Source organism: Heteronotia binoei, chromosome 8 (genome assembly GCF_032191835.1).
Source record: "Heteronotia binoei isolate CCM8104 ecotype False Entrance Well chromosome 8, APGP_CSIRO_Hbin_v1, whole genome shotgun sequence".
NCBI classification, from domain to species: domain Eukaryota; kingdom Metazoa; phylum Chordata; class Lepidosauria; order Squamata; family Gekkonidae; genus Heteronotia; species Heteronotia binoei.
The window spans coordinates 4,254,238-4,276,701 of record NC_083230.1 but is presented as its reverse complement, the minus strand read 5'-3'; the positions used below and the strand labels follow the sequence as shown (position 1 = coordinate 4,276,701).

The 22,464-nt window shown below is 44.4% G+C and overlaps 1 protein-coding gene across 15 annotated transcripts in view; it reads right to left on the bottom strand.

Moving 5' to 3' along the window:
* MAGI2 (membrane associated guanylate kinase, WW and PDZ domain containing 2) overlaps nucleotides 1-22,464 on the bottom strand; it is a 972,748-nt gene that overhangs the window by 244,049 nt on the left and 706,235 nt on the right. For all 15 annotated transcript variants that reach the window (XM_060244677.1, XM_060244666.1, XM_060244681.1 and 12 more), the window contains one exon: nucleotides 8,866-8,897. In XM_060244677.1, coding sequence (XP_060100660.1) covers nucleotides 8,866-8,897 — 32 coding nt within the window. The remainder of the gene's footprint in view (nucleotides 1-8,865; nucleotides 8,898-22,464) is intronic.

Genomic DNA, 22,464 nt, shown 5'->3' with positions numbered 1-22,464 from the left:
AGCGCCATATATGAATTAATTAAATCGGACTCCAGGACTTGTGTTGTTGGTGAATCACATAGTCTAGATTCCATATGATCAGAAGGATCATTCAAGTTGATTAGATCACACTTCATTCAACTATCAGAGCCTTGGAATTTATCCTTGGGTAAGAGCTCAGTCTTTTCAACTTGAGACACTGTCCCAAAAAGGGGTATGTGAAAAGTATCGTTAAAAACTCCAGAAGGGAAAATACTCCAAGAGTTCAGCACATTTTTCCTTTTCATAATCAGAGTTGGGATAGTTGGTTCATCAAATGATAATAGTCTTCTTGATCTAAATGAGCTACTTAAAATTTCAAATGATCTCAAATTAATAGCTGGCTCTTTAATCCTTAACTGCACTTTTAAGAACTGGACTATAGCAAATTTAGATTTTAATGGAGGGGCTCAACCATTCAATAGAACAGCGAGGCAAATCTGACAGGACCTCAACACCAGTTGACTATTATTTAATACTTTTGAAGGTTGAACCTGCTGCTCATTTAAGGTACAATGTGATGGTGCTGGTAGCTTGTCTGCTACAAGCTTATTGTGACTAGATTTGACTACTACATCAGTAAACTGGTCTAATTTAGTAATAATTGATTTCAACTGCCCCAAACCAAAATTCACTATTTTTGATATCAGACTAGAAAGTTCTACAATTGCATCATTCGTGTCAGTTCCTTCACTCCCCCCTGCCCGTATACCAACAGAAGTCCCACTCAGTGCAGGGTTATCCAGCTGTTCTTCTAGAGGAGCATCCAGTACATGAGGAGGAGTATCAACACAGGTAGTCTCTAGATCAGGCAATTCAGCAAGAGCTGAAAACCTGTTAGTGGTGGGAATATTGAATACTGAAGTATCAGACGTTGCTAAAAAGCCATCAATTCTACTTTGCTTGAAGCTCCTAGCAGGAGCAGACTCTGTCCATTCTCGTGGGCATTTGTGGGCTCCCATGGCAATTCAGAGAAAACAACTTGCAACCAAACAGAAGCAGTAAACTTCAGCGGCTTTCAAGGATCAAATCAGAGATCCAGAACTCACTTAGGATCTTCCCTGATTGTCAGTGTTCTTTCAAATCCACATCTACAGCACACAATCCACAGTACACAATCCACAACCACAGCACACAATGAAATGCTTCAGCCAGGAGATGGCGCTATAGATGCCAAAGTCTCAGCACTATCTGCACTCCTTGGCTGTGGATAAAATTTGCTGGGTGTGGCTGGTTGTAGATTGTAGCTTGTAAACAGCTGTTAGTAGGAAAGTCTGGCAGAACGTCATTTCACCTTCTAAGCCACAATTCCTTAAATGTACCAGCATAGTCAATTTCCTTCCACCTCTTCTCTCTTTTTTCAGTCAGCTGCCAAATATGAGTTTTAAAAGCAAATTCTTCACGCATGAAATAATGAGGTATTTCATCATGACTAGCTTGCTGCACCAAACAATTCTCAAGGCTGCAGCGCACAGAGTAACTTCTGAACTCAAAGAAAGTTTTCAAAACTCCTTTCAGCAGCTAGACAAACATATCAACATGTGAGTGATAAGCTATATAGTAGTATGCCAAGGAATTTCAGAACAAAATTTAAAAACTTATCCAAGAATAAACCTTAAAAACCTTGGAACTCCCAACTAAGCTTCTGGGTCTGTTGGCAGCCAGAAGTCCCTTCCCCGGAAAAAAAGAAAAACCATCCATTCAGTATGGAAAACCATGATCCAAAATATGTAAGCATACAGCATATAGTGGGAGAAAAACATACATAAACATTTACATAAAGCCAATGGTTTCTGTGTATGATTGATTGTGAGGAGTCTTAGCATTCCACCCTGCTAAAGTAAGGGGACAAAGTTTATCTTCCATGGTGAAAGTTTTGCTGAATTGTACAGCATTAACTATTCCAAAATCCTCCAGTGAAGTAACTGCAGCTCTTCGGGAGCCAGCGCAGTGGAGAGATTATGAATTTGAATGAAGTCTACCTTTTATTTATGTATTTATTTCCTCATATTTATATCCTGCCCTCCCCGCAAGCGGGCTCCTTGAAAAAGAACATAAATTTGAAACAGGCTATATATATACCTGCTATATATTTTGGATCATGGTTGTTCCATACTGAATGGATGATGGGTGAGATATTTGTATGACTGAGCATTATTAAGATAGACTTGACACATATTTATGAAAATACAATTTATTATACTGTTTTTTCATTACACAGTGATTTCTATTCCAGTTAGATTCCATGCATGTGTAGTAGTTGCACCAAGGAAGTGTAAAATGATGCATAAAATAAAGAAATCTCCGTGCTCTGATTTTGGAAGAACAACTGCTAAAATAAAAACCATTTTACTTAGACTAAGGTTGCCAGGTCCAATGTCCATGGTGGTGGTGGGGTGGGGGGAGAGAACTTTCCAGGAGCAGGGCAGAGCAACTGACATCACACGGATACGATGTCATTGCATCAGGGATGTTGCACAGCGATGCTCTAGTTTCTGGGCAAAACTGTCTGGTAAAATTGGCGTCAAACCATAGAGTTTTGCCCCAAAACCAGAGTGTCACCACATAATGTCCCTTTGTGATGACATCACTTCTGTGTAATGGCAGCGTATTGGGGACATTGCCTGACAATGTCACTGTTTGGGGGAGTGGCTTCCTCCAAGAAATCCCAAAAAGCAGGGGATCCTGGGGAATGGCAACCCTAATTCAGATGCATCTACAGTTTCAGATCCTGAAACACTCAGATAGAGAATCAGTCAGCTCCTTGGGTGGTGAGCAGGAAGACTGATCAGGGATTTGCACTCAGTCCAAACCTTTTGGTGAGGGAAGCCAGGAAGAACAGTGGCAGTAACATGACAGGAGAAGCCCTGGTTGTCAAGGCACTTGGAGTTGGTGCAAGCCAACAAGGAGAATGGGTAGCTAGTGTTGAGCAGCTCCAGAAGTTTCACAGAAAGAAGGGCCGAAATAGGAAGCAGCAGCTGCTGGATATGAAAAATCCTGCTGCATAGTGCCAAAGCTGATGCCTTGTGGATGAGGTATACCAGACATGAGGAGGATGATAAAGATTTATTTTAATCCCACTCCCTTGAGAACTGAGACCTAGATAACTATGCAACAAAAAAGTATACCTTATCTAAGTTGTAAAAAACTTGTAAAGCAGAATAATTAGCATTTTAAAAATATTTTATTTAAATTTTATCTCAAATTGTCCTGGGACATGTATTTGTTTATTTTCACTACTTCATCCTCCATTCTCCACTGAAGAAAAAAATTGTACATTTTTAAAATTAGTTTGTCATCTGCCTCTAATAAATGTTTATCATATAAAGATGTTTGCAAGTGAAAACCCACTACTTTGTCTTTATTAAACCTTGATTTTAGTTGTAGATTCGGTCATCAATCTAAGACTATATTTTGCTTTGCCAATTCACTGTTTTCAAAATTCCATCCTCAGAAAGTCCTCATATCTCAAAATGTTAATAAATTTGGCTGGGTAAACGCTTCAATGGGTGAAACACACTTTAACATATATTCACACATTTTAACATATATTCCAGTTTTTACTTTGTACCATATTGTTATTAAGGTTTTTCGAATTAAATGATTTTTAAAGTATCGATGATCATCTATGTTATACCACAAAAAGGCATGCCAGCCCAGTTTGAGATCATGACCTTCTATAACCAGTAACTTTTTATTTTATAGTTTTATCCAGTCCCTGATCCAGACCAGAATGGCAAGACCTCCTTTCACCTTAACTTCTTGTAACATTTTACATTTTATTCTTGGTTTCTTGCCTTGCCATATAAAATTAGTAGTTAACTTATTAAGTGCTTGCAAGAAAGCTTTTTTTGTTAATAGCAGTATTGTCTGGAACAAGAAAATAAGTTTTGGTAAAATAGACATTTTCAATGCTGCAATTCTCCCCATAAATGATAGTTGCAAACTTTTCCACCTATTCAAATCTCTTTCAGTCTCTTTCAGTATTTTTAAATAATTATCTTTAAAAAGGGAGCTACATCTGTTGGAAAGCTGTATCCCCAAATATCTTGTTCTTTTTACCATTAGGAAGCCAGATTTTTCCGTAAGTTCCAAACTTGATTTGTCATATTTTTAACAATTATTTTAGTCTTTTGATAGTTGATTTTCATACCAGCTGCTTTCCCATATTTTTCCAGGCTATTTTTAAAGAAATCAATGGAAGTAAGGGGGTCATCGAAAATAAAAATTAGATCGTCTGCAAACACTTGAAGTTTAAACTCCTCCCCTTTTATTTTCAAGCCATATTTTTTTTTCTTTCCTTCTAAATGATATGTTTAAAGCTTCTAAAGACAGTATGAAAAGCAGTGGTAACAAGGGGGCAGCCTTGCCTTGTTCCTTGACAAAGTTCAATATCCTTAGTAGTGTCTCCATTCGCTATAACTCTTGCTTTTTGTTTAGAATAAATTGCTTGTAGCAGTTTTATAAAATTTTCACCAAATTTCATTTCCTTCATTTGTTCAATTAGAAATTCAGGATGTCAAATGCTTTTTCGGCATCTAAGAATATTAGAGCCATTTTCTTTTCTGTGTGGGCCTCATAATACTCAAGAACATTGAGTATAATTCTCACATTATTTCTAATTTGCCTTTTTGGCAAAAAGTCCAATTGATCTTGATGTATTATCTGAGCTAAGATTTCCTTCAACCTGGACTCTAAAACTGTGGCAAAGATTTTATAATCAACGTTAAGTAAAGAAATTGGTCTATAATTTTTAATTTCATTAGAGGGACCATCAGTTTTTGGAATCAAAGATATATTGGCCTCCTTCCATGTCTCTGGGACCTCTGCCCTGGTCCAGCTGTATTCCATAAGCTGTTTTAAAGGTAACATTAAACAATCATCAAATGTGGAATAGTATTCTATTGGTAATCCATCCAGACCAGGTGATCTTCCTTTCTTCTGGCTAGCCAATGCCTTCTGCTTCTCTGGTATAGTTGTCTATAAAAGTCTCTTACAATTCCTTTTATCTCCTCCATCATATATTTTTCCTTACCATTTTTATCTTTTAAAGAATGTATCACATTCTTCTCTTTCCCTTTCCTTATTTTATATGCCAACCATCTTCCAGGCTTGTTGGCCCATTCAAAAAATTTTTGTTTGGCATATTGAATTTTGTAAGCCATCTCATCCAAAAGAACTACATTAATTTGGTGTTGCAAAAGTTTAACCTCCTTTTTCAGTTCACATACAGTAGGGGGGTTTTAACAGCTTTTTCCTTTCGTTTCAGTAGACAGGATAAATCCTGAAGCTTCTGCCTCTTTTCTTTATTCTGCTTCGCATTAAATCTTATTGCCAGACCCCTTAAAAAAGCTTTACTTGTGTCTCAAACTATTTTGTATGGTGTCTCTTTTTGCGTATTAATTAAAAAAAAACATTCGTAGCTCTTTTTTTGTTTCCTCTACAAACTGTTTATTTTTCAAAATTTGTGTGTTAAGCCTCCATCTAATTTTTTTTTAATTCACCTTTTAAAACCAGCATGATTGGGCCATGGGCAGAGAATGTTTTAGGCAAGATTTCTATTGTTCAAACCACTTTCATCAACATTGTGGTAAGCCAATACATATCTATACATGACCATGATTCATGTCTTTGGGAATAAATGGTGAAATCCCTTGTCATAGGGTTAAGTGTCCTCCAAGAATCAACTAAAGCATATTCTTCTGCCATCACTAACTTTTTGTTAATAGCTGGCCATTTTTTTAATTGCTTAGGGGTTATGCTATCCTCATTATTATCAAATACAGCATTATAGTCACCCACAATACATGCCACCATATCCATAGTTCCCCAATGTTTGGTACAAAGTTCTATATATGCTTTCCCCAGTTTTTTTATTTTCCTAAAGAGATTGGTCTTTTTTTCTAATGTGAGTCTCCTGTATACAAATAACATCTAAATTTAGCTTTCTTCATTGCAAAAAGGTTCTTCTTTTTGGGGGGGAATTAAGTCCATTTATGTTAACTGATAATAATTTCATTTGGCTTTTCTCCATTATGTCTGCATCTCTTTACTACCTCCTTTATTTATTTTCTTTTTCTTTTGCTGCCTTGTCTCCATTCGCATCCCTATGGCTACACCTTCTTCTGTTTCCTGTTCAGAATCTGCTGAGCCTTCTGAAGTTTGAGATCTGTATTCTTTGCCTTCATCTTTCCATAGTTCTTTAAATCCCTTATTTCCTTTCTCCATCCAAATCATAAATCCACCAGGAGAAAGTTAGTCACTGCTCAGAATTATTTAAGTGATTCCTGGTTATTTGAAACTTGAGAAAACCTTGCAGGCTTTTTTATCCTGACGTCACACTGAGACAAAACCTATCTCTGCTTGCCAAAGAATCTTCATCTTGCATTATCTCAATGCCTAATTTTGCTTTCCTTGCAAGTGCTTAGCAAAATTAGCTACATGAGATACTGAGACATAAAAACCTACAGACTGGGAATAGTTCTCTCTTTTTCAGTTTGATATGAATGAAAACATCTCCAAATTTTCTGAGGCAAGAAGAGAGGGAAGTATTTAAGCTGCCCCATTCTCTTGAGGAAGGAACAAGAGTGACTGATCAGGTGTACTGTATTTTATTGATTATAATTCTCTCACAAGTTTACCTTTTCCCCCCAGCTAGATAATGAATATCTGCGTTTGTGGCTTTGCCCATGGCAATCAGGTTCTATTATAATTGATATGACTTTGGCTAATTCTATAGAGAAATTAATTATACTGAGCTGACTGAAAGACAACAGGAGGATTATATGTCACAAAGAAATATTAATTAATGAACTGTTATTGCACTAAATTTTGAAACATATAACTCAGTGTATTGCCAAGCCAAGAACAAATAATAGGGCCAATGTTTTGCAGTCCAATCCTAAAAACTAGGCTGGGGATAAGGCTTAAGAACATCTGCCTTGATTGCTTCAGAAGTGAGGCAACTGGTTGCTGTAAACAGGGACTCTTTCATTGTGACCAATTTCGCACTAGGGCTTGTTCCGGGTAGAGAGCCCTTTTGCCCCCGGGGCTTCTCTCCATTTTCGCATAAGCTGCCACGGAGCTGCTAGTTGGATTGCCACTTTTCCGCAGCAAGCAGAAACTAGTCAGAGGATCTCACTTGCTGTGGAATAGCTGCACACCAACTTGCAGTTCCGGGGCAACTTGTGCAAAAACAGAGAAGCCCTGAGAGCAAAAGGGCTCTCCACCTGGAACTAGCCTAGTGCGAAATCAGTCTGTGACTCTCAAGAATTTACCATAACTTCTCCAGACATGTTCATTAGGTGCCAGCTTTATTTTTCTGTTATGTACCACCACCCAGGGCCAGCTTGCCCGCTAGGCAAACTAGGCGGTTGCCTAGGGTGCCAGGAGGGTGGGGGCACCAAATTGGACTCCCCACCCCCTCCTGGTGCCCCAGGCAAGCACCTAGTTTGCCTACCTCCTCTGACCGCCACCGCTGCTGCTGCCACCCACACCCTTCCCTTCGTTTCCCACCTGCCCGCCCCTTTCCCTTCGCTTCCCCGCCACCACGATCACAGCATGTGGCGAGGCGGCAGCTGCACCCCCTTCCCTCCCCCTTCCCATCCCCACCGCCATGATCACAGTGCACGGTGAGGTGGCGGCTGCACCCCCTTCCCTCCCCCTTTCCCTTTCCTGCCGCACCACCAAGATCACAGCGCACGGTGAGGCGGTGGCTGTATCTCCTTCCCTTCACTTCCCCACCCCCCTGCGAGTTCACAGCCCGACGCAAGTGAACCTTATCTTTAGAATGACCGGGCTGAAATGAAGGCTTGGCTCTCCCTCCCTTCTGGTTCTGGAAAGGAGGGGGGAGCCAAGCCTTCATTTCAACCCGGTTATTCTAAAGATAAGGTTCACCCACGTCGGGCTGTGAATGTGCGGGGGGAGAGTGAAGGGATGGGAAGGGGGTGCCGCCACAGCCTCGTGGCATGGTGTGTGTGTAATGAAATGCGGCGCTGCATTGCAGCACTGTGGGGGACACCTGCCTGAAGAGCCACACACCCTTGGGGCAGCACTGGCCACGGGATGGGGGGCGGCGCCTGCCTAGGGCGCCATGAACCCATGGGCCGGCGCTACCACAACCTCTCTCTCTTGGGTGGCATCAGTGTTTAGAATTTATTTTGCTGGCTGTTATGAACTTTTAAATGATGGTTATAAACTGCTTTAGAGACTTGAGTTAGGTGGAAAAGCAGGACAGAAATGTTTTAATATATAAATAAATAAGTTCTGTTGAGTTCAACAGTATTTACTTCTTGGTAAGTATGTTTTAGATTGTAATATGGTGCACACTTACTTGAAATGAAGATGCAACAAATAAATGAACATCCTATAAAAGTACAATTTACTGTTCAATCATTCATATACTTAGAAGTAATTATACAGGGCCAGGTCCCATTTAAGCAGTATTAATTTCAATAGGAAAGAGTTAAGCATGTAATTAATTTTCATCTATGGAAATGAAGGAAACATAAAAATGCTTAGCTTTAGCTGGATCATGCCCTAGGAATGCCACTTATCTTCTGGTATGGGAGACCCCCTGTCCCCCACTCTTGTTTCCTGCTGCCACCCTGGTGGCTCACAGGAGGGGGATGCCAATGGTGTAACAGCATTATGTCACTTCTGAAGAAAGCCTGGAAATGATGTCATTCTGTTCAAGGAATCACTAGAAACTCTATGGAAATAATCTAACACTGTTCACCAGTGCCTCCCCCATCTCCCTGCCCCCCCCCGATTCCCATCTTTTGCCTTGCATTTGCAGGCAGCCCTATCATGCCCTTACATTCTAATAAGAAATTTTTTAAAACTTACAGGCTTTGGAGTCTTCCAAGGTGAAAAGAATCCTAAAACAAAAGGGGAAAAGGCTTATCAGTGCATCTGTGTTTTATGGATATGTTCCAGATAGGCCAACATAAATCTCCCCCCACCCTTTTAGTTCAAATGTGCATTTTTGGTTATATTTAGATGAGAAAGAGCATTAGTGCCACTGAACAAAAGCATAACATTGATGGTTGCCAGAACTTTTGCTTAGTGAAGTCAAAAATGCAGTTGCCATTACCTTTCAAAACTGTGCAGTCAGGCACAAAATGTCCAGTTGCTGACTCTGACAGATCATTGGACAATGAAAGTCACCAGGATGGTTCCCACATATTTTTACTGGGCTCCATATAACTGATTTAAAGGTACCTATCAAAACAGCACTTGACCCAAAGAGCAACTGTACCATACTGTGGATGGCTGCATTAAATTAAAGGCTCTTGGCTAATTATTTCATCTTTGTTAAACCCTGGCGATGAAGGGGATACAGGGATTATATGAATGAGCCTCATGCTTCGACTAGGCACTTTCATCTTGCACCAAACCATGATTTGGCACTATGACTGAGTCAAATGAGTTGGCAAGGGTTAGGGTTACCTACTCTGGGCTGGGAAATTCTTGGAAATTTGGGGAACCTGGGGAAGATGGAGTTTAAGGAGGCGTGGGACCTCAACAGGTTGTAAGGTCGAAGGGTCCACCCCTCAAAGCAGCTATTTCCTCCAGGGGAAGTGATCTTTCCATCTAAAGATCAATTGTAATCAGTGTTCCCTCTAAGCTGAGTTAGCATGAGCTAGCTCACAGATGTTTAGCCTCCAGCTCACAGATTTTTGTCTTAGCTCAGGAAGGATGACCCTAGAGAACAATAATTTATGCAGTAGCTCACAACTTTAATAACAGCAGCTCACAAAGCAGAGTTTTTGCCAACAAGACTCTTTAGCAGTTTAGAGGGAACATTGCCAGGAGATTGCCAGCCCCATGTGGGAGTAGGCAGCCCTAGTAAGGGTTGATTTCTTCTGCATCCCCCTTGCTCATTAATTAGTTTTTGTGAAATAAAGCTTTGATCTTTCTTGATATACATCACTATTTGCAATATTTGAAGCAGAGTTCAAATAGTTTGGAAGTCAATGGTTATATAACAAACATTATTAGGTCAATGAAAGTATTTTAAAATTAGCATTCAGAAAATGATTCTGAGATCTAATGCATAGCAAAAATAGTAAACTGTGCAGCACCTATCAATAATACTCAATATAGACAATATCTGAAATGTTGTTATGCCAACAATGTCTGTATCAATTTATAAGCAATGAAGATCACTATTCAAAAACAATGCTGAGTGCTTATACATAAACAATACTATTCCAATCACACAGTCAATGTTGGGTACAAATTGATCATTTGGTACGTAAGTCCAAAAGCCACTGAATATAATGAATTCCTGTAAGTTTCTTATCTTCTGTCATAGTAAATGAAAGCCAAAGCCAGGGACCTGGTGTCAGTAACTGGACCTTCCTCAGCCCAAAACTTCACTTGCCCTTTGGTGTACGAATCACAAAGACTTCATTTGCCTTGCCATGCATAGGTAACTTGTTAGCTGAAGCACTGGTCCGTCCTTTCTATTCCTAGGACAAAAGTTCCACCATTCTCCTGCCAGTATCACTTCTCCTGATCCATGGCAACTGCCTTCTTACACTTCTGTAATAACATTCATGTTCTGGGAAAGGGGGAGTGCTGGCTGAAGGATCTGATTCCTTCCAGTTACCTTTCTTTTGGATGCAGGAAATACTTCCATGAAACGGAGTCAAAGCTTTATAGTTCTACTTTCAGCCATTACTGAAATGGTATGGGATCATCACAAAGACTACTCCTCTATGTAATCAGCCCTGATACTCATCTTTTTTTTAAAGATAAACCAAGACAAGCGTACAATTTTCCTCTTTCCCACATTATTAGCTGAAATATGAAAGTCAAATCGCTGTCTTTCTACTCTCACTTTTATTTCCAGCATAAAATATTTGGAGAGATGTATGTTAATTCTCGGATAATTCCCACTCCCAACATTTCAGTCTTTGCTCACTTAACACAATCAGCAGAATTACAGATATGTGGACCAGAACTATTTGCATAATTGCACTGAATGTTTTTTATTTCATTTAAGAGTTATATCCCACTTTTCCATTAAAAATTATCTGGCAGGTAATGAAGTTAAACAATATTTCAAACAACAACAAATGATAATATTCATTTCAACAGCAACCAATCAATACAAGATCTGCTACAATTAATGAGTGATACCCTGCTTGTCAAACAAGGATTATTCCTCTTATTCTCTCAACGCACACTTACATAGCAGCATGATTCCTGTCGCCTGAAAAAAGAGAGGGAACCAGAAAAACTACTTTAAGGGAAATGTCCGACATCAGCAGAACACTTTGCTCTAGTTCCCATCCATCTGCCAGCAGGGAATGCTCAGGCACAATGGTGGTGGGCCAGAAACAATTCTGCTGCCTAGGAAACAATAAAAATAAGGATGTAGTTCTTCAGAAAAAGGTACCAGGATCAAATTATGCTGACCTAACTATCATCAGTGTGAGACAGCTTTGAGGCTGAGGACAAGGTGTGGCCTCCGAATGTAGGACGGATCACAGAGATAGAAATACTATAGTAACATACATCCCTTGGTTTCAAGTTTGATTTGGGAAATTTATTAATGTCTCCTAGATCCGCCTGCAAGGTGGGGCCAGCTGTGCTCCCCAACAACAGGAAAAAGTGGCCTGCCACTGAAGCCGCAGATACATGCTGTAAGTTTGGTAGTGAAAAGCCAGTCTTGGGGGGGGGGGGGGAGGGAAATGCATGTGTGTGTTTGAGTGTGTATTGCATGAATGAGTGCAAGGTTTGGAGATGGAGGAGGCTGGGGAGGCCACACAGGTCTGCTTCCTTCCCTTGCAAGGCAGCCCGGCACTCCTTTGAGCTTGCCTGGCCAGTCTTGGGGGAGGGGGGGGAAGGGGTGTTCCTGTGTGTGCTTGCATGAGTGAGTGCAAGGTTTGGAGATGGAGGAGGTTGGCGAGGCCACACAGGTCTGCTCCTTTGAGCTTGCCTGGCCAGTCTTGGGGGAGGGGGGGAAGGGGTGTTCCTGTGTGTGCTTGCATGAGTGAGTGCAAGGTTTGGAGATGGAGGAGGTTGGGGAGGGCACGAAGATCTGTAACCTTCCCTCACAAGGCAGCCCAGCACTCCTCTGAGCTTGCTTGGCCAGTCTTGGGGTGCGGGGGAATGTGTGTGTGTGATTACATGAGTAAGTGCAAGGTTTGGGGATGGAGGAAGTTGGGGAAGTCATGTGGGTCTCCTTCCTTTCCCCATAAGGCAGCCAGGCGCTCCTCTGAGCTTGCCCAGCGAGTCTTCGGTGGAGGAAATGCATGTGATTGTGTGAGCGAGTTCAAGGTTTGGGGGTGGAGGAGGTTGGAGAGGCTGCACGGGTCTGCTTCCTTCCCTTGCATGTGCCTGAAGGAATATCAGTTTAGAAGTACTTTGTCAGAGTGTATGTCAGAATAATTTGGCTCTGTGAGCAATTGGAAACTGATATAGAATGCTGGTCTACTCTTGAGAAAAGCCTGCTACGTGAAACACTGCCCTCAAGTTAGTGGGAGTGTTGAGCTGAATGCAGAGCTGAGTGTGTGTAGAGACTCCATCTGAATTGTTACAAACAGGAATTTTTGACTTGTGAATGTTTTTCTTTGGGGATTAATTGGAGAGAACAGGCAGCCCTGTGCTCTTCTGAGTTTGCCTGGCCAGTCTTGGGGTGGTGATGCCTGTGTGTGATTGAATGAATGCAAGGGTTGGGGTGGAGGAGGCCAGGGGAGGCTGTGTGGATCCACTTTCTTCCCTCACAAGGCAGCCCAGCGCTCCTCCTGAGCTTTCCATGGCCAACTTTGTGTGTGTGTGTGTGGGGGGGGTGACTGTGTGAAAGCTGGGGGATGGAGGTGGCCCAGCTGATCCCCTGGTGTCTTTTGAAGCCCTAGGAACAAATGGGTGATAAACTAAGCTGGTGGAGAAAGTGTAGGTGAGGAAAGGGGCAGAGCTGTGATCATGAGAAGGGGGGGGGGATCTTGGAATCCCTTTTCTGGAATGCTTTGCTTCCTTCTATGTCTTGGGTTGTACATGTTTATATCATGGTATTTAAAATAAAGGGATTGAAAACTTGGAGCTAAAAAAATTGTGAAGGGAAAAAGAGAGTTTTTCTAGTCTCTGATGTTTAATATCATTCTGTTTTAATAGCTGACCCCCCCCCCCCAAATGTTTAATTACTTTCTCAATATTAGTGGGCAGCTTCATTTATTCCCTCACTAACAGAACTACTCTGTATGTGGGAGGAAACTCCCACATGATTGCAGCCAGGCCTTTTTTTTTTAAGTAGGAACACACAGGAATGCAGTTCCAGCAGGCATGGCATTGGGGGTGTGGCCTAATATGCAAATGAGTTCCTGATGGGGTTTTTCTACCAAAAAAGCCCTGCCAGTTTGTCTCATCAACAAGAGTGGTTCCCTTTGTGAAGGCTATGGAAGTAGGTGATTGTTTTTTAGATCTTACGCCTTCCTGATTATTGTGCTTACTTTCTGAATCTCTCAGCCAATCAGCCAATCATTTATGTCATACCCAATGCAACCCTAGCCTTTATTCAATAATTCAAAGTTTGCAATATACTACAGATGTCTCTAACTATAAATTTAAATCATCTTCTGCAGATTCTCTGCAAATTCTTTCCAAGAACTAAAGTTTTTGAACCAATATATACAGAGAAGTTGTCTACCTAGAGTAATACTGCAAGACCCATGGTTTGGCAATGAATGCTAACAGATTACAAAAGAATACTCATGAAAGGCCAGAGAATTTAAAAAGAAAAATGACCATAAGTCACTGAGTGAACTGTTGGCACTAGGGATGGGTACAAATTGGGAAAATGGTGCTTCATTTTGGATTGTGGTTCATTCAGTTGCACGAACTGAATGAACCATGAACCAAATGAACCACCATGTTTCCCACAGCAGTTCATGGTTTAGATTCATGGTTTGGCATGGCTGGGGGAGGAATTTAAATGCCAACCCTCCCTCTCCTAGCCGGCCTGCAGCAGCTGCATGGCTGGAGGAGGGAGAGGGAGGCTTTCAAATGCCTCCCCCTCCCTTTTGCAGTCCATGACCTCTCCACTGTACCCTATGGGCCCATAGGATATAATGGAGAGACCTCTCTTACCAATCTTTCTTCCCTTCAACAGCCAGCTAGCTCTGACAGACTGGCTGAGGAAGGGAAGAAAGATCAGGGAGAAGTCTCTCTATGGGCTCAGCTAGGGTTCTGCTGGGCTGCTGGCTTCAACTGGGCAGCCCAGCAGAGCCCACAAAACAGCTGTTTCAGAGGGGAGAATTCTCCCCACAGGCTCAGCTGGTCCTGAGGGGGGACAGCTTGAACTTTGGGGCACCTGTGAAAGCCGATCCAGGGAGGGGAGGCAGCTTGCCTTCTTCAACGGGGAATCTGGGGGGGGGGGGAGTTTAAATTACCAGTTTGGTGTAGTGCCAGTCTGGTGTAGTGGTTAAGTGCGCGGACTCTTATCTGGGAGAACCGGGTTTGATTCCCCACTCCTCCACTTGCACCTGCTGGAATAGCCTTGGGTCAGCCATAGCTCTGGCAGAGGTTGTCCTTGAGAGGGCAGCTGCTGTGAGAGCCCTCTCAGCCCCACCCACCTCACAAAGTGTCAGTTGTGGGGGAGGAAGATAAAGGAGATTGTGAGCCGCTCTGAGACTCTGAGTTTCAGAGTAGAGGGCGGGATATAAATCCAATATCTTCTTTTTCTACCTTCCTTCCTGGGATCGGCTTCTACAGGCTTCTTAGAGGCTGTCTGATGTAGGGCTTAAGTGTGATGTAGACGAGCTATGAGAACAGCCAAACGGAATGCTTGGGGAAGCGGTGCTGGCCTGTGCCTGTGGCAGAAAGCCGCTGCAGCCGTGGCCCGGAATTTGAAATTGACTGGGCGGCAAGAGTGAAAAATTGGTGGAGCCAACAGGGAGCTGACGGCGAGTGGCGGCAGAGCACCTGTTGGTGCGGTGTTGATCTGTGTCTGCGGTGGGAAATTGCTCCTGTTACGGCCTGGAGCTCAAGACCATCTGGGCGGCAAGAGTGGTGAGCCAGCAAGGCCAGCAAAGAGCCAGTGGGGTGTGGTGATGGAGTGTGGTGGCACAGTGAAACAAAAACTTTGGGCTCTTGTCTGGAGAGAGCAAGGAGCTGGCAGAGAGTCAGCAGAGTGTGTGTGGCGGTGCGCAGTGAGAGTCAGAGGGGTGGGGCCCCTCGGTGGGGGGCAGGGATTAGGCTGGCCCGGAAGCTACTGCCGCATGAACGGAGACACATTGTAGGTGTGTCTGGGGGCCCGAGGAGGGTCTCTACCCCCCTGGACACTGTGACGCCCGACAAGGTGCAGCTGCCAGCCAGCAGAAAGAGAGGAAACCCACTGGCTTGTGAGAGCCGCTGGATTTTGAGAAATGTTGTCCTTGCATCTTGTACCAGCACTTTATAAAAGAACTACTGCCTACCTATCCAGCACCAACGCTTTAAAAGAGCTGCTGCCTGTACCGCACACCAGCACTTTAATAGAACTGCTGCCCTTGCACTTTGCACCAGCACTTTAAAGACATTTAAAGATGCTCTAATACTCAGACATACCAGCAGTTTAGGAACAATTTATAACATCGGCACCAGCACTTCAAAACTGTCCTCTAGTCAGCAAATTAATTGCTGTGGTATACTATAGCTCTCCTTCCAGCCCATTAAAGGCCCCTCAAAGAGGTGATAGTCCATCCCCTCTTGAAAAAACCAACATTAGGCCCAGCCGAATTGGCACACTATCGGCCGGTCTTGAATTTACCCTTTCTGGGTAAAATCATTGAGAGGGCAGTAGTGCTTCAGTTACAGAGCTTTCTGGAGGACGCTTCCATCCTAGACCCACACCAGTCCAGCTTTCTTCCAGGCCATAGCACGGAGACAGTGCTGGTCGCCCTAGTGGATGATCTTCAGCGACAACTGGATCGAGGTGGATCAGCAGTGCTGTTGTTGTTGGACCTGTCGGCGGAGTTCAACACGGTTGACCATCAGTTGCTGGTTCATTGCCTCGCCGATGCAGGGATTCAGGGGTTGGCCCTGCAATGGCTCTCCTTTTTCCTCCTTGGTCAGGGACAAAGGGTGGCAATCAGGGGACAATCGTCCCAGAGACATCTGCTTAATTGTGGGGTGCCTCAGGGGTGCTCTCCCCGATGTTGTTTAATATCTATATGCGCCCCCTTGCCCAGATTGTCCAGAGATTTGGGCTGGTTTGCCATCAGTACACTGATGACACCCTGCTCTATCTGCTGATGGATGGCCGGCCTGCCTCTGCCCCAGAAAATCTAGTCCTGGCGCTGCAAGCCATAGCAAGGTGGATCAGGTTGAGTTGTCTGAAGCTGAATCCGATGAAGACAGAGGTCCTTTGTTTAAGCTGTGGTGGCCTGGGAAAGGAAATCCCTCTACCAGCTTTTGATGGGGAACCATTGATATTGGCGCCCAAAGTCAAAAGCTTGGGGGTGCTACTGGAGCCCACATTGGCTATGGAGGCCCAGATAGCAGCCACTGTGAGATCCACCTTTTTCCACCTGAGGCGGGTATGACAGATGGTCCCCTTCCTAGAACACAGCGACTTAGCAATGGTAATTCATGCAACGGTCACCTCGAGACTAGACTACTGCAATGCCCTCTACATGGGGCTGCCCATGTCCTGGATGCGGAAACCGCAGCTGGTGCAGAATGCGGCAGCCAGGCTGTTACTGGGTTTCTCTATACGGGAGCACATATAGCCGGGGCTGCAAAGACTGCACTGGCTGCCAATAGTATTCTGGATTTGCTACAAGGTGCTGGTTATTACCTTTAAAGCCCTATATGGCCGAGGACCTGTCTACCTTAGGGACCGTCTCTCCCCATATCTTCCCTAGAGGATACTTAGATCTGGATCGCAGAATCTATTGTCAATCCCCAGGCCGAGGGAGGCGAGACTTAAGGCTACCAGAGAAAGAGCCTTCTCAATTGCAGCCCCCCACTGGTGGAACCAACTCCCAGAAGATGTAAGGGCCTTGTGGGACCTTGCCCAGTTCCACAAGGCCTGCAAAACAACTTTATTACAACTGGCCTTTAGTTAAACTATATAGATGGCCAACATCACTGAATGTATTGTACCAACCTTAGCACCAAAAATTGTTTTTAAAATTGTTTTAAAAATTTTAAACTGTTTTAAATCGTTTTAACTGCTTAATCGACAACTGATTATTATCGTAATTGCTTGCTGTTTTCATTGTTTGATGTTAAAATGTTGTTAGCCGCCCTGAGCCTGCCTCAGTGGGGAGGGCGGGATATAAGTACGAAATATAAAATAAATAAATTACTATTGCTCTTTTTGAGATTTTAATAATTGACTGTATATGGACCAAATTGGAATGTTTTAACTACTAAATGAATTGATATGTAAATTTTGCTAATTAATTAGATTGTGGGAAGAGAGGGTTTAAGTTAATTGGTTAGGAATAAATTATTAGTAGCAGGAATTAGTTTTTAGCTAGACCATAAAAGATATTAATTAGTTAATTAATTAATAGAGCATTAGGTTGAGTGGGTGTGGGAGCAGGATATGCTGATCTGCATACTGTTGGTGATCTGAGAGTAAGTGAAGACCATCAGCAAGAGATGTCTGGTCAAGGGATTCCAGTGCTCCTGGGGAGGGGAAAGTACAGCGGTGGGAGCAGGTGGGGTTGGAATGGAAGGAGACTGAGACACAGAAGAGCTCGCTCTCCTTCCAGCCTGCATCCCATCCTAAGGATAGCGGGTATGGGAGCCAAGTGGAAATACTCGCCTCCGTCCCTGGTGTTGTGCAATGCCAGGTCCATAAATAATAAGACATCAGTCCTGCAAGATTTTCTAATCGGGCAGGAATGGACCTGGCTTGCGTGATGGAGACCTGGGTGCGGGATGGGGAGACGGTAGCTCTCTCCCAAGTAGCCCCGCCTGGGTTCTCCATTCTTCACCAGGCATGGACTAACGGGCACGGGGGAGGAGTGGCCTTTTTCATACAGGAGGATTGTTCCTTCAGGCCGTTTCTGCCCCCGAAGATCGCAGGCATAGAGTGTGCTGGCCTGATGTGGCATATTGAGGAGAGTTTAGCAATCTGGCTGGTGTACCGTCCACCTAATGCACCGGCCAGTGCCTTACCATCCCTGATTGAGGTTGTGGCAGGCTGGGCGTTGGAGCACCCTCGACTTATTGTCCTGGGTGACTTCAACGTCCATGCCAAGGACACGGCTGCCACTCATGCGGTAGACCTAGTGTCTTCCATGGCAGCACTGGGACTCTCCCAATATGTAACAACGCCCACACATCAGGCCAGGCACACGTTGGACCTGATCTTCGTGGCGGGAGTTGTAATGGATCAGATTTCTGCAGTGCCATGGTCTGATCACTATGCCTTGAAGGCCTGTGTGGATACTCCATCTCTACCTCGATTAGGCGGTGAGCAGGTCTTGGCTCGCCCACGAAGCCAGATGGACCCTATGCGGTTTCAAATGGCTTTGCAGGATCCCTGGTCCTCTGGTGACTCGTTGGATGAGCTTACAGAGATCTGGAATAGCCAGCTCTCCACAGCCATCGATATGATCGCTCCCCGACGTCCTCTCCATCCTCGTTCACCCCGTGGTATACCCCAGAGCTGCAATTGATGAAACGGCGATTAAGACGACTAGAGAGACAGTGGCGATGTACTCGTGACGAAGCTATGAGAACATCTTATAGGTCATTTATGCAGACCTATGAGATGGCAGTCCAGGCCACAAAGAAGACTTACTTTGCATCCAGGATTGCGTCTGCGACCTCGTGCCCAGCACAACTATTTCGCATAATTTGGTCATTAACAATCTTACCACAAGGTAAGCCAAATGTTAGGAAATTGGAAATTGGCTGTGAGGCTTTTGTGAGTTTTTTCGCAGATAAGGTCTCATCGCTCCGGCACAACCTTCCCAACACAATTGATACAGTGAAAGAACTTGAGGCACCAAGCACGTCTTCTGGTCCATTTCTAGATTCCTTCACTCCACTCAGCCTGGTGGAGGTTGACAGGATCCTTTTTGCTGTGCGCCCTACTACCTGTGGGTTGGACCTGTGCCCATCCTAGCTTACAAAAGCTAGCCAGGCATCGCTATGTGAGCCACTGCAGGCTACTGTCAACAGATCCCTCTTAGAAGGGATCTTTCCCACACCTCTTAAAAAGGCTGTGGTCCGTCCCCTCTTGAAAAAACCATCTGCAGATCTGGCCATATTGGCAAATTATCAGCCGGTGTCAAACCTTCCCTTTTTGGGTAAGGTTATAGAGCGGGCGGTGGCAAATCAGCTGCAGGGAATCCTGGATGACACTTCCACACTGGATCCATTTCAGTTTGGCTTCTGACCAGGTCACGGGACGGAGACGGTTCTGGTCGCCCTCATAGATGACCTCATACGACATCTGGATTGGGGTGGCCCAGTGGTGCTGTTACTATTAGATCTGTCAGCCGCATTCGATACGGTTGACCATCAGCTACTGTCTAGCCACCTCGCTGACGTGGGGATTCAGGTGTCTGCCTTGCAGTGGTTGGCCTCTTTTCTCTAAGGTTGGAGACAAAGGGTGGTGATAGGGGAGGAATCATCCCAAAGACAACCACTTATATGTGGTGTGCCACAGGGTGCAGTTCTGTCCCTGATGTTATTTAACATCTACATGTTAACATCTACATGCACACCCTTGCCCAGATTGTCAGGAGGTACTGGCTGGGACGTCACCAATATGCAGACGACACCCAGCTCTATCTATTGATGGGTGGCCAGTCCAACTGTACCCTGGAAAATCTAGACCTTACTCTTCAAGCCGTAGCATCTTGGCTCAGGCTGAGTTTGTTGAAGCTGAATCCGACGAAGATGGAGGTTCTCTATCTGAGTTGGGGTGGTCCGGGAAGGGAGATCCCTTTACTGGCTCTTGATGGGGTGTCATTAATACTGGCCCCTAAGGTCAAGAGCTTGTGAGTATTCCTGGAGTCCTCTCTCACAATGGAGGCCCAGACAGCAGCCACTACCAGATCCCCCTTTTTCCATCTTCGGCGGGTATGGCAGTTGGCCCCCTTCCTGGAGCATGCCGACTTAGCAATGGTGATCCACTCTACGGTTACCTCCAGAATAGATCACTGTAATGCTCTCTACATGGGGCTACCTTTGACTCTGACTCGAAAACTACAGCTAGTGCAGAATGCTGCGGCATGGCAGTTGATGGGGCTCCCTTGTTGGGAGCACATTCAGCCAGTGCTGAAAGAGCTGCACTGGCTACCTATTGTGTTCTGAGTCTGTTTCAAGGTGTTGGAACTGATCTTTAAAGTCCTTTATGGTCGGGGGCCTGTCTATCTACAGGACTGCCTTTCTCCGCATGTTCCCCAGTGAGCACTGCATTCAGCGACACAAAATCTACTGTCCATTCCTAGACCAAAGGAGGCCAGGTCATGTTCCACAAGGGCTAGGGCTTTCTCAGTAGCAGCACCAGGAATGTGGAATGCCCTCCTGGAGGCTATAAGGGCCCTGAGGGATCTTTCTACCTTCCACAGGGCCTGCAAGACAGAACTGTTCCAACAGCCATTTAACATCTGACCTGGGAGAAGACTGCCACCCCACATCTCTAAAGAGCTATGATTACTATCTGATCACCATCAGGAAAAGAATCCTCCTATATTAAAGACAGCACCATAGAATGTTTTTTTAGAATGTTTTAATTGTAATTGTATTTTACTGTAAATGTAATTGTAAATGTAAAAATTTAAATTTATTGTTAGCCGCCCCGAGTCCGCTTGCGGAGAGGGCGGGATAGAAATTTAAGGTAAATAAATAAATTAAATAAAGAACCAGGTTTGATCCCGCACTCCTCCACATGCACCTGCTGAGTGATCTTGGGTCAGTCAAAGTTCTTGAAAGAGCTGCCTCTCAGTCCCACCAACCTCACAGGCTGTTGTTGGGAAAGGAGATTGCAAACAGCTCTGAGATTCCAAGTAAAGGGTGGAATCTAATATCTTCTTCTACAGGCCTCCTGAGTAGGGCTGTGCACAAAAATAAATAAATAAATAAATAAATAAATAAATAAATAAATAAATAAATAATCAGAAAAAAACTGGAAATATTCAGTGAAAATTTTTTGGTATTCTGGATATTTCTGAATAGTAGTAACCGGTATATCCGAATATACAGAGATATTCAGATATATCTGGATATTTAGCTCCATTATAACTTATGGCCCATTAAAGTCAATAGCATCATAGGGTATAATGAAAGCCACCTGGAGGGGAGGGGGTTTGGGGGACAGCCCCCCAAACCACAGGGCAGCTTCATGTGACTCTTCCCCAAGGAACCCCCAAGGTCCAAAAAGATAGGGCCGGGGGTTCCAATCCAGGGACCCCCAAAGAGGGTGTCCCCATTCTACCATTATACCCTATGGGCAACTGAAGTCAATGACAACATAGGGTATAATCAAAGGCAGCTGGGGAAAGGGGGGTGTTGAGAGAGAGCCCCCAAAACTTCAGGGGACTCTCCCACACACAACCCTCAAGGCCCAAAAGGATTGGACTGGGGGGGGATCCCTATCTGTGTGCTCCTCAAAAGGCCCATTGTTCCCAATGCTGAAAAAACAAACCAATTAGCCACGTCCCCCACTGTAATTATTGTGGGAAAAGTGCCTATGGGGAGAAGGGGGTTTGGGGGAGAGCCCCCAGAACTGCAGGGCAGCTTCAGGGACTCTTCCACACAAAAGGCCCCAAAAGACTGGACCCAACTGTGGGCCCATTGCTCCCAGTGTAAAGGACTCTCCCACACACAACCCCCAAGACCCAAAAAAATTGGACCAGGGGGTTCTCTGCTGCCATTGCCACACACAGCCAAACTGATGAATCTCTATAGGACCAAAAACACTACATCCATATACTCAATGGGCGGCTGGCATGGTATCAATAAACCCAGATGCCTACTTCTCTGTCACATGAAACACAATCTAATCAAGGTCTGCAAAACTAGCTGCAGCAAACCCAGATGCCAACTCTCCAGCCCAGCCACAAGCAAGTCCCAAACAACGAAAGGAGAATTGGCCAGCCATCTCACCACCAGGATTTCTTACCCAGACGCCAACTTCTCTGCCACATGACACGCAATTTGATGATGCCAGCTCTCCAGCCCTGCCAGAAACCTGCTGGCATGGTACCAATAAACCCAGATACCAACTTCTCCGCCACATGGAACACAACCATGTCAATCCAGGATTTCTTACTCAGATGCTAACTTCTCTGCCACATGACACACAATTTGATGATGCCAATTCTCCAGCCCTGACACAAACAAGTCCCAAACAACACAAGGAGAGTTGGCCAACCACTTCAATCATGTCAATCCAAGATGCCTGTGGGCAGAGGCAGGCCCCAGCCAGCCAAGGCCAAACCAGAGAGACCAGGAACCAGAGGCCAACCCCCAGCAGAATCAGATGCC